Raw genomic sequence first — 12,464 nt, forward strand, 5'->3', positions numbered from 1 at the left:
CTGCTGGTGGAGGTGTCTCCTCCAGAGGGTGGCTGGTAGGGGGCAGCTCTGGGCTCCATGACCTGTTGGTCAGGAGAGGGGATGCTACGGGTGGTTGGGGCAACCCTGCCCTGACCACCCCCCTAAGGGGGTAAGGGGGCAGCCTAACCCAGAGAGAGACCTGGGGTGGCCCTTCCCTTCTTAATAGTTACAGCACAATAATATATGGACATTTCATTGAAAATTTTACTTGGAAAAATAAAGTTCCAAATAACCAGGTGAGACATAAACCCACTCTTCTTGCTCTGAGGCCCATGACTTGGTCGGTGACGTTTAGTGTGGTAGGATGTTTACACACGTTGAGTCCCAGCTTCTAGGGAAGCTGTAAGACTAAGGGTCTCCCCTGCAGGTGACCCAAAGGCTAGAAGTGGGCTGAGCCTGAGTGCTGGGAGACACTCCAGGGCAGTGTCGCAGCCTCTCCCAGAAAAGGTGAGTCTGAGGTGAAAAGGCAGCGTAGGTGGGGGACTCCCAAGGGAGCCCTTCTGGAGGTAGATGTGGTCCCAACTGTGCAGCCAGGCTGAGACCTCTAGGGAGCTGACAGTCCAGGCTCTGGCCCGAGGCCAGGAGGCACTTTGGACGGTTCTTCAGGAACAGACAGCCTACACTGCTTACCTGTCTGCGGGTTTCTGCTACGGTGGGGTAGGGACACAGCAGCCTGCTAGGGCTCTTGGTGTCAGGCCTTCCCAGGGGCTGGGGAGGGGGAGCCACCACTGTCCCCATACTTCTCCCAAGGAGGGGCCCTTTGCTGGCTGATGCCCGAGCTTTTGAAAAGGGCAGATGAGGGAGGCTGGCTTGTGTTCCAGAGTTTTCCCCAGGCCAGGCTCAGTCATCCGCCACGATGGAGAGGGCTCGGAGCTCGCTCAGCCTGGCCTCGTTCTCCCGCTCCCGCTGCTCGTCAGGGCAGCCGGGCTGGTCAAGCTGCTGGGTCAAGTCTCCGAAGATCTTGTGCATTTCTGAGTAGTACACGACCTGGGGGGGGAAGAGGAGAGGTCTGCAGGTGCTGTGCTCAGGACACGGGGCCCCAAAGCACTGCACCCCTGGGATGGCGAGCAGAAAAGTTGGAGCCTATGGGCTGGCCCCCTGCTGTTCCGTCACCTCCCCTCCGCCACCACCCTTCCCCTTGGACTGCAGGACAACCACGGCCCTGAGCCCTTCAGGAACGTTCGCTGCCCACTGCCTGGGTGCAAAGGGGAGTGAGGTGGAGGCTTGAGCTCTCCAGGCAGCTGAGGGGAGAGGGCTGGGGGGAGTGGGTGGACCCTTGGATCCTGGGGGTGGGCCTAGGGAGTCAGGGGCTACCTGCTTTATGGAAGCCAGAAGCTCTTGGCCGTGGGGGAGAGGTCACGGTAGCTCCCAGAGCCCTGGGACAGTCTTAAAGGTTAAGGTGAGAGGGGACACAGTTCTGGCCTCTGTCCCTTCCCAGCCCTGACCACGCCTCAACTGCAGACCCAGGAAAGCCAAGCCAGAGACCAGGATTGTTCTGTGTCTTCTGCACAGACATGAGTAGGAAGGAGGCCTGCAGGAAGGCGGTGGGGGCAGCAGGCTGAGGAGTGAGGACCATCAACTTCTCTCAGGTGGTGGAGGGCTGGGCAGGCCCCAGGGAGGCCGGGGGCCCCTTCTGCCTCAGCCTCCACCTCACGACCAAATGAAAGCATGGGCTTTGAAGAAAACGTTCGACACTGCTCGAACACCCTGAAATTTTACCAGCTCCAGCTCCAAGCTGTCTCTGGGAAGGAGGAACTCTCCTTTTCCAGAGGCTTGCAGTGCTACTAGGGGCAAGGCCAGGTCACGTCACCTTCCACACTCCCAGAGCTGGGTCTCCACTGGCTGAGGGGTAGTTGAAACAAGGTCTCCAACAAATCCTGTGTCACCCGAGGGGCTGGGGCCTGGGCTGGGGTGGCAAGGACGGGTGGCTCCCTCCCCCAGCTCCCTGCCCCGATCCGCACTGCGCAGGCTGAGTCACTCAGAATGCTCACTTCTGTGACTAATGACAGCAGCAGCCGCGGGAGGGGGAGGCTGGCGCTGACGAGGCAGTAAACAACCCCTCACCACCCTGCTGCTTGGTTACAGGGCACCCAGAGCTCCCCGCTCGGGCACTTGGAGGTTTTCCTCCTGCGCACAATGCAGGGTGGAGGGGCCGTGCTGGGGGCCTGGGAGCACGGCACAGGAGAGGGAAGGCTAGGGTCTTCTCAAACCACTGCCCCTTGGCCCAGGGAGAAGCCGCTGGAAGCAAGCCTGCGTGCACCTCCAAGGGCAGGGCTGCCCCACGCACTCAGCTCTCTGCTTCCCTTTCCCTGCACCCCCGGGGTTCTGGTCACTAATATTAATCCTGCTCAGGGCTCCGGATCCCATGATTCCCATGGGTTTTGGGGTTCTCCCAAGATAGGCTGGGAGGGAGAAACCTGGCTTTTCCTCAGTGTCTGCAACTGTGGATGCTCCAAGAATGAGTGTGTCCACTAGAGGGCGCCAGAAACCCAGGCCAGGAGGTGAGGTGTTGGGTTGGAGGCGGACTGGGGACATGCTGAGCCTTTAGCTTTGTTACCTGGTGGGAAATTGGCAGGATGCTGACTACCTGCAGTCACCTTGTTGGGGGAGTAGGGGTAGGCGGCAGGGTGTCCCACATATAGAAAACCTCTTGGTTTTGGCATCTCAACCTTCTCTCTTTTCACAAATGGGGAGACTAACTCCTGCTAACTGCTTGAAGAACGTGGGGCGGAGAAGGAGGGCAGCGGTGACTCTGTCTTTACACCCTTGATGGCAGGAGGCATGGTTCCTAGGGCCACCTCAGTGCACCTCCACCCCAGCCCAGCCCGAGTGAGCCTACCTTTCCACCGAAAGTGGTGCCCCAGAGGGAGTGCTGAGCATGGTTCTCTCCAGGGTTTAGGGACCCTGCCCAGGGCTGCTAAAGGTCAAGACACTCCCTAGTCTTCCACCAAAAGGGCTAATCAGGGAAGGGCAGGGGTGCAGGGTCCTTAGGAAAAGGCCTCTGTTCTTCACCTGAGCCCACCAGGCAAGGTACCTGCCCATCAGGGTGAGGCACTGTAGGTGCGGCCTGGTTTCTTCCTGCCCTTGTGGTTGAGTGGGAGTGGGGAGAACTTGAGGGAAGGACTCATGGACAAGGGGGACTCCGTCCCAAGGCTGGGATTAACCATAGAGCAACGGAGGAACCAAAACAGGAATTCCAGCCAACAACCAGAGGTGCCTGGATTCCTCCCCTCAGGCAGTGCTGGGGAGTTGGGGGAATGGGCGGGGGTGGTGGGAGAAAGTGGCTAAGCCCACTTCAAGTGTGTGGGGTGGGGCTGGGCTGGTCTGAAGCCCACAGCTGCCTCTCCACCAAGGGAAGCAGCGCTGGGCCATCCTCCGGGGCAGGAGGGGTGGCAGCCGCCTCACCTGTGCTCTGATCAAGGACTCAAAGCTGGGCTGGAAGTAGTCCAGTCGGCTGTTGTAGAAGCGCGGCATCTCATCCAGGAGCTGCTTGTTCTTGGCCTCAAAGTCATCCCGCACTGGCCTAAGCTCTTCTCGGGCCTGGGGAGCAACACGCTGGGTGTCACGGCTCACCCAGAACCCTGACTGGGGCAAGATGTGTGTGTGTGTCGGGGGTCGGGTGGGGTGGTAGAGGGAAGGCGGAGGTGTCAGGACATCTGGTGTCTTAGCCCCTTGGTGAAGGAGGAACTTGCCGTGTCGGACCACACGGCTTCCGGTCCACCCCCAGCATTTCTTCCTGGTACCTGGTGGAGTTTGGCCAGCACCGGTCCCGTCTTCTCCTTCTCCTCGTACTTCTCCACCTTGGCTTGCAGCCTTCTGTAGTCCTGCAAGGCCTGCTCCCGCCGTTTCACTGCCATGTTGAGACTCGGGAACACACTGCCGAACCTGGGAAGACAGGCCTGTTCTTAGAGCTGCAGGCTGGCAGTTCATCGCTCATTCAGAAACACATACTGAGTGTCTACCAAGTACCAGGCTTCATTCTAGATCTTGGGGATCTTACTATGGATGAGACAGATGTGGCCCTGGCTTCAGTGGGGTACATGCTGAGAATATCACCAGGGGGTAAGGTCGGGGGAAGGAAGACAGGGTGAAGGGCCTCTCCATGGCCCCTAAGGAGACTCAGGGGGTCGTGAATACAAGATGCCAACGATGTGGCCACTGCCTTTTAGCCCCCACCTTATATGACTCCACACATTTCAGAGTATGGAGGAGCTGAAGACTCCTTGGAGTATTTTTTTTTTGACTTGGTACAAAATGATTCAGCTTCTATTAATTAGCATCACGCTTCTGAGAAGAAACAAAAGACAGATGAGCTAGCAGAACCAGGAGAGCTCCCTAGACAATCACGAAGGGACGGGTGGACAGGGCTCAGGAAGCCATTTGAGCAAATGGAGACACACCCCTCACGACTGGGCCTGGATCCAAGGGTGCCCCAGGAGCTGGGCCAAGGGCAGCCACTCCGAGGGCTGGTGTCAGAAAAGCCTGGAGGTCAAGCTTCTGTCCAACATCTTCCTTTAGAAAAGTGCAAGAGCTGAGACCAGAGAGATGACATGAATTGTCTAAGGTCACAGTTAGGTAGTGAGGGTCCAGCAGAGGTCCACTCAAGGGGCCCAGCTCTCCATCTGGCACCTTCCCACCACCTCACACTGCCATCAGGTGCAACCATACCTACTCCCGAATTACTCAGCCATTAAAGAAGAATGAAATGATGCCAGTTGCAGCAAGACTGATGGACCTAGAGATGACGATACTAAGTCAGACAGAGCAAGACGAGTATCATATTGTATTGTTCATACACAGAATCTAAAACACGACACACATGAACAAAACAGAAAGAGATTCGTAGGCAAAGAAAACAAATGTAGCTACCAAACGGCAAGACTGTCAGTCACTGAGTCGTGTCTGACTCTGCAACCCCGTGGACTGCAGTTTACCAGGTTTCCGTGTCTTTCACTATCTCCCAGATTTTGTTCAAACTCATGTCCATTGATGAAGGGGAGGCGTAAATTAGGAGTTTGGGATTAGCCAGATACACGCTGCTATATATAAAATAGGTGAACAAGGATTTACTGCAAAGTAGTCGTTGTTTAGTCACTAAGTTGTGTTGGACTCTTTGCAACCCCACGGACTGACTGTAGCCCGCCAGGCTCCTTTGTCCATGGTATTCTCCAGGCAAGAAGACTGGAGTGGGTGGCCATTTCCTTCTCCAGGGGATCATCTGGACCCAGGGATCAAACCTGCATCTCCTGCATTGGCAGGTGGATTCTTTACCACTGAGCCACCTGGGAAGCCCTTACAGCATAGCATTGGGAACTATATTCGATATCTTGTAATAACATATAATGGAAAACAATCTGAAAAAGAATGTTTATAAAATACACATATATACACATACACACACACACATATAACTGAATCGAGAATGCCCTGGTGGTCCACTGGTCAGGACTCTATCTGCATTCTCACTGCCAAGGACACAGGTTCAACCCCTGGTTGGGAAACTAAACTCCCACAAGCCACATGGCATAGCCAAAAAATAAAAACAAAAAACAGAATCACTCTGATGTACACCTGAAACTAACATAACCTTGTAAATCAACTATATTCCAATAAAATAACAACCTACTCCTGCCCTTTTCTACCAGTTCCACCAGAAACGCAAGAATCCGCATGTTCTGCTGTTGAAATGGCCAAACTGTCAAACCAAATGTTTGAGAAAAATGACTCAAGGAGCTCTGCCCCACCAGGATAAAGGAACCACAGGGAAACACTCTAGCAGCTGGTCAGAAAGAGCAGCAGCAGAGGCTCTGGTGTGGTTGGCCGCCGTGGGCACAGTCTTTGTGATGAGGGTCCTCTTTGACTAGAAAGGGCAACCCAGTCTTGAGACAAACCCAGGGCACGACCACATCCAGGTAAGGATGCTGCGTTCTCCTCGACTAATGAGCGTGGGAGGAGGCCAGGCAAAGCCGTGAGTGGGTTTTCTGGAACTGGACAGGAAAAGACAGGGTGGTTTGAACACTAAGCCTGAGTAGCTGGTGGAGATGCCACCTCCAACTGAGAAGATGACGGCCCAGCGATTATTCTATGGCTGACAAGCATGAAGAGGGAGGCTCAGAAAATGGAAGTTTGGGCAGGAAAAAGACTCAACAGATCAAGAGTGCAGTGACCTAAGAGTAATGACCACTTCTGCCAGAGAACAGAGGACAGAAACCTGCCTGGAGCATGACGTCCCAAACAAAGCTGTGGACCCAGGCAGTAAACTTGGATGAAACAAACAGGCCACTGAAGAGGATCCTTCTAATTGCCTGGGTGTCTGTAATGGGCTCACCGTGTAGCTGGAGATGCTAATGTGGGCCAGAGCAGCCACCCATCTCAGAATCCTCAGTCATGGACCCCTGTACGCTGTAATCAAACCAATACCCGAAGGACTGCTCTGCCGGGCAGAAGACTCAGGCCTACTTGGTGCTGAGCAAACTGGAGCAGATGGCCACCTCCACGACACATGGTCCCCCAGGTAGGGCTGGACACCTAGGTGGCTGAGACCCTCCAGAGAAGGTGGGACTCATTTCACCTCTTTGGCCTCAGGCAGTGCTACAAGGGGGTCTCAGGTACTGGGGGAGCCCCTCCCCTTCCACCCAAACTGGACATGGACCACCAGCAGCTGCCCTGACTTTCTCATTAGCAACACCCCTGCTTGGCAGCCCCAGTGTTCCTAGCCTCCGCTCCATCTCTCTGGCTGCCCGGGAGGTGGTGGGTTGGGGCGGGCACAGAGACAGGACAAGGACCAGGCAGGCAGAGAGCTGCAGACAGTTTCCTCGTCTTTGTCAAGGTGCTGTCGCCTCAGCTCCTGTCCTTAGGAAGGAGGGTGCCATGACACAGAAGCAGCGGGTGCGGGTTGTTGTACAGCTCTGGACGGGCCACCGTCCCATGGTCAGTCAAGCAGTTCTTGCTACTCTGGCCCCAGCAGCACCTGAACCACACACAGCTCATAACTTCTCTTTCCCCGGTGGTCAACCAGGTTGTATCTCCAAGGCCAAGGTCAGATACACTTTGGAAGACTGACTCAACACGGGAACTGGGCTAGCCTACACAGGAAGTGTGTGGAAGATGAGATGGCAAGAGTGAGCATCGACATTTTAGGAATCAGTGAACTAAAATGGACTGGAATGGGTGAATTTAATTCAGATGACCATGACATCTACTACTGTGGGCAAGAAGCCCTTAGAAGAAATGCAGTAGCTCTCATATTCAAGCAAGAGTCTGGAATGCAGTACTTGGGTGCCATCTCAAAAACGACAGAATGATCTCTGTTCTCTTCCAAGGCTAACCATTAAATATCACAGTAATCCAAGTCTATGCCCCAATCACTAATGCTGAAGAAGCTGAAGTTGAACAGTTCTATAATGACCTACAAGACCTTCTAGAACTAACACTAAAAAGAGATGTCCTTTACAGTACAGGGGACTAGAATGCAAAAGTAGGAAGTCAAGAGATACTTGGAGTAACAGGCAAGTTTGGCCAAGTGCAGAGTGAAGCAGGGCAAAGGCTAACAGAGTTTTGCCCAGAGAATGCAATGGCCAGAGCAAACACCCTCTTCCAACAACACAAGAAACGACTCTACACATGGACATCACCAGATGGTCAATACCAAAATCAGATTGATTATATTCTCTGCAGCCAAAGATGGAGCTCTATACAGTCAGCAAAACCAAGACTGGGAGCTAACTTGGCTCACATCATGAACTCCTTATTGCAAAATTCAGACTTAAATTGAAGAAAGAAGGGAAAACCCTAGACAATTCAGGTATGACCTAAATCACACCCATTATGATTATACAGTTGAAGTGACAAATAGATTCAAGGGATTAGATCTGATAGAGCGCCAAAGAACTATGGACAGAGGTTCATGACATTATACAGGAGGCAGTGATCAAGACCATCCCCAAGAAAAAGAAATGTAAAAAGGCAAAATGGTTGTCTGAAGAGCCCTGAGAAAAAAGAAGCTAAAGGCAAAGGAGAAAAGGAAAGATATATCCATCTGAATGCAGACCTCCAAAGAATAGTAAGAGATAAGAAAGCCTTCCTCAGTGATCAATGCAAAGAAATAGAAGAAAACAATAGAATGGGAAAGACTAGAGATCTCATCAAGAAAATTAGAGATACCAAGGGAACATTTCATGCAAAGATGGGTATGGACCTAACAGAAACAAGAAGATATTAAGAAGAGGTGGCAAGAATACACAGAAGAACTGTACAAAAAAGATTTTCATGACCCAGATAATCATGATAGTATGATCACTCACCTAGAGCCAGACATCTTGGAATGCAGTCAAGTGGGCCTTAGGAAGCATCACTATGAATAAAGCTAGTGGAGGTGATGGAATCCCAGTTGAGCTATTTCAAATCCTAAAAGACGATCCTGTGAAAGTGCTGCATTCCATATGCCAGCAAATTTGGAAAACTCAGCAGTGGCCACAGGACTGGAAAAGGTCAGTTTTCATTCTAATCCCAAAGAAAGGCAATGCCAAAGAATGCTCAAACTACCACACAATTGCACACATCTCACATGCCAGCAAAGTAATGCTCATAATTCTCCAAGCCAGGCTTCAACAGTACGTGAACTGAGAAATTCCAGATGTTAAGCTGGGTTTAGAAAAGGCAGAGGAACCAGAGATCAAATTGCCAACATCTGTTGGACCATCGAAAAAACAAGAGAGTTCCAGAAAAACATCTACTTCTGCTTTACTGACTACACCAAAGCCTTTGACTGTGTGGATCACTACAAACTGTGGAAAAATTCTTCAAGAGATGGGAATACCAGACTACCTGACCTGCCCCCTGAGAAATCTGTATGCAGGCCAAGAAGCAACAGTTAGAACCGGACATGGAACAATGGACTGGTGGTTCAAAATTGGGAAAGGAGTATGTCAAGGCTGTATATTGTCACCTGCTTTTTTAACTTATATGCACAGTACATCATGCGAAATGCAGCACATGAAGCACAAGCTGGAATCAAGATTTCCGGGAGAAACATCAATAACCTCAGATATGCAGATGACACCACCCTTATGGCAGAAAGTGAAGAGGAACTAAAGAGCCTCTTGATGAAAGTGAAAGAGGAGAGTGAAAAAGCCGGCTTAAAACTCAACATTCAAAAAACGAAGAAGATGGCATTTGGTACCATCACCTCAATGCAAATAGAGAAACAATGGAAACAATGATAGACTATTTTCTTGGGCTCCAAAATCACTGCAGATGGTGACTGCAGCCATGAAATTAAAAGGACTCTTGCTCCTTGGAAGAAAAGCTATGACAAACCTAGACAGCATATTAAAAAGCAGAGATATTACTTTGCTGACAAAGGTTCATCTAGTCAAAGTTATGGTTTTTCCAGTAGTCATGTATGGATGTGAGAGTCAGACTATAAAGAAAGCTGAGTGTCAAAGAAATGATCCTTCTGAATTGTGATGCTGAAGAAGACTCTTGAGAGTCCCTTGGACTGCAAGGAGATCCAACCAGTTAATCCTAAAGGAAATCAACCCTGAATATTCATTGGAAGGACTGATGCTGAAGCTGAAGCTGCAATACTTTGGCCACCTGATACGAATAACTGACTCACTGGAAAAGACCCAGACGCTGAGAAAGACTGAAGGTGGGAGGAGAAGGGGATGACAGAGGATGAGATGGTTGGATGGCATCACTGACTCAATGGACTTGAGTTTGAGCAAGCTCTGGGAGTCGGTGATAGACAGGGAAGCCTGGCGTGCTGCAGTCCATGGGGCTGCAAAGAGTTGGATGCAACTGAGTGACTGAACTGAAGTGAACACAGGAAGTAGGAATCCAACCCTAGGTTGGACAGGTCCTGAGCTGAGGCAGGGAGGAATGGATCCAGGGCAGATTTCCAGGCAACCTCAGGGGATGAGTGTGCTCACAGGAGGCTACCTTCAGCCTTGTGGGAGCGAGACCACTTGTCCTCTGGAGGGGAGCAGCAGCAGCTCTGTGAGACCCCCCAGGAAAACGGTCTCTTCACCACACTAACTCCTGTCTCCCATCAGAGCACTCCACAGTCAAACCAGAGGCCGAGGGGGGCTGCTCCACTCACTCCGTTTGCCACCAAGGATCATGAACCACTTACTACCTGGGTGGCTTTGGGCCCTGGACTTCAGGACCCCCTAGGGGTGGGGTCATGCCCTTCCCATACGCAAGCAGGGAAACTGAGGTGGGGCAGGGGGGGTCAGCCAGTGTAATCTGAATCCCTGGCTCTGGTCACTGCCTCACGGAAGCCCCACCTCCTCATTTTCTCCTCAGAAGTTACAGAACTCTGCCAGCTCCATGTATTAGAGAGTATAAACACCACAGTGCTGACCCTGCTCTCCTTGTCTGGGGTGTGTAAGTGCCGCCTCTACCTTCACGTCGGGGCAGGGACGTGGGAGGGAGGTTAGGACAAGCACAGGCTGGTCCCCAGGGCCTGGGCCCCTTCCAGACATGGCTCTGGGACCCTACAGGGCACCTTCGGAATTGACCTGACAAGGACAAGTGGCCCAGCTCTCCCTAGGGACCAAGTCTGCACTGTGACTGGGTGGCCATGAAGAAGCAAGGCTGAGGGCTCAGAACATCTCTGCCCAGTGCCGGGGGTCCCCCGAAAATTACTGGTGAGGGGGACATGGGGTCCCTGGGCCAGGACCCCAGGAGGGTCTCTGTCCTCCATGCACAGAGTGACTCCAGCCCATGACAGCTCCTTCAGGGAGGTGATGATGGGCTTGGTCATTTCAAGAGTTTAGCCCTGCTCCCCTTCCACAGACAGGAGACAAGCCTGGCCTGTGCACGGCTCTTCCCGCTCCACTGCACTGCCCCGCCTTGGCAGTTGTCACTCTGGACCATTTTTTTGGAATGCCGCATGGCTTCCTCACTACATCCCAAGCTCCTAAAGACTGAATCACATCTACCCACGGAGAAGCAAGAGCAAGGCTGGGCCTACCCCGAGTGCTTGCTGAAGCTCTGTCCATTTCTTGCCCATCCTGAGTGGGAATCAGCAAATGTCTCCCGGGTGAAGAGGCAGCGGGAGGCAGAGGGAAGGGAGGCCGGCTGGGAGGTGGGCTGGGAGCAGCCGGCCCTGGTGGGGAATGCCTGCCATTCCTCAATCTGTGCCCACACAGCCGGGATCTTCCACCCACCAGGAAAGGGAAATTGAAAGCATCCCCATCCGACCATGTGAACACGGCCCAGAGACTGGGATTAGAGGCCGAGCCCCCCAGGGGAGGCCGGGGGCGGTGGGGAGGCCATGTGGCAATGTTCCTCATCAGAGGACAGGAAAGCTGCAGTTTCCTGTTTCCGGTGCTGGGGTCCCTGGGAGCTTCTCGCCTGGCAAGAGGCGGCAACAGGCAGCGCCGGGTTTACCCGGTTGGAGGGGATCGCATGTCGGCCACGGGATGCATAGAAGCCAGGCAGGCAGGCAGGCTGGCCAGGGGGCTCAGGCAGAGGTCAGCGGATCTGCTGCGGAGATAGTGGCCGCCCCCTCGGCCGGCCACTCACCCACCTTCCTGGCAGGTGGTGGGCTGCTGGGGTGGTGGGAAGCAGCCGGGATCTCTCTCCAGTTGGCTTTAGAAGCCAGGCATCAAATTTCAAGGCCGCCTCGTTGGTGGTGAAATTGAGGCGGGAGTCAGTCCCCCAGTTCTCCAGGCTGGTGTCCCCTGCCTCACCCTGCCAGCCTGGGTGTCCATAGCAGCCTCCGTGATAGCCCCTGGGACCCCCGTGGGCAGGGTGTGCTTGGCCCGAGGTCCTTCCCACCCAGCTCTGAACCCTCACACCTGGAGACTGACTCAGAGAGCCATCAGCAGTGGAGCTCTGATACCTCCCTCCTGAACTGCTGGCCCCTCCAGCACCCAGCTCCTTGGGTGACTCTGCCACCTAGGCATGGGCAGGGGCTGGGGGCAGGGGCCCAGGGCAGGAGTGGGGAGAAATCCCTACAGGCCAAGGTCCGTCTCCCTGCGTGGCTGAGCCTCTAGACGGCCTGGCTTAGAAGGAGCTCTCCCTAATCCCACCCCTTGGACCCGAACAGGGAACAAGAGCTCAACAACCCCAACGCCAGGGGCTGGAGGATCAAAAACCTGCCCTCTTCATCTCCCTCCGGGCCCTGATCCAGGCCTAATGGTAATTAGCGCAGCCTCATTACCCAGCCCTGGTGAGGCAACGGCCAGGGACCACCACGGAAGAGGTAATAAAGAGCAGCTGCTGGGCTGGCGCGGGAGCCTTTCTAGGTCAGAGCTGGGCTGGGAGAGGCCAGGGAGGAAGATGAAGTGATTCGGGAGCTTCAAGGCAATGTTCCTGCCTGTCCTCCCCACCGCTGTCCCACCCCCCCACCTCAGGGGACCCAGGGAATAGGCCTGTCTGATCACTGACCAGAGCCTGCCAGACTGAAGTTGAGCCTCACACAAGAATTTCTG

At 53.6% G+C, this 12,464-nt stretch overlaps 1 protein-coding gene across 4 annotated transcripts in view; it reads right to left on the reverse strand.

Annotated features, from left to right (window-relative positions):
- Positions 1-203: 203 nt before the first annotated feature.
- BIN3 (bridging integrator 3) overlaps positions 204-12,464 on the reverse strand; it is a 50,572-nt gene continuing 38,311 nt past the window's right edge. For all 4 annotated transcript variants that reach the window (XM_027549885.1, XM_027549886.1, XM_027549887.1 and 1 more), the window contains 3 exons: positions 3,765-3,906; positions 3,427-3,561; positions 204-1,008 (listed from right to left, as the gene is read on the reverse strand). In XM_027549885.1, coding sequence (XP_027405686.1) covers positions 862-1,008; positions 3,427-3,561; positions 3,765-3,906 — 424 coding nt within the window. In that variant the 3' untranslated portion in view covers positions 204-861. The remainder of the gene's footprint in view (positions 1,009-3,426; positions 3,562-3,764; positions 3,907-12,464) is intronic.

This window comes from Bos indicus x Bos taurus, chromosome 8 (genome assembly GCF_003369695.1).
Source record: "Bos indicus x Bos taurus breed Angus x Brahman F1 hybrid chromosome 8, Bos_hybrid_MaternalHap_v2.0, whole genome shotgun sequence".
In the NCBI taxonomy this organism is placed as follows: Eukaryota; Metazoa; Chordata; class Mammalia; order Artiodactyla; family Bovidae; genus Bos; species Bos indicus x Bos taurus.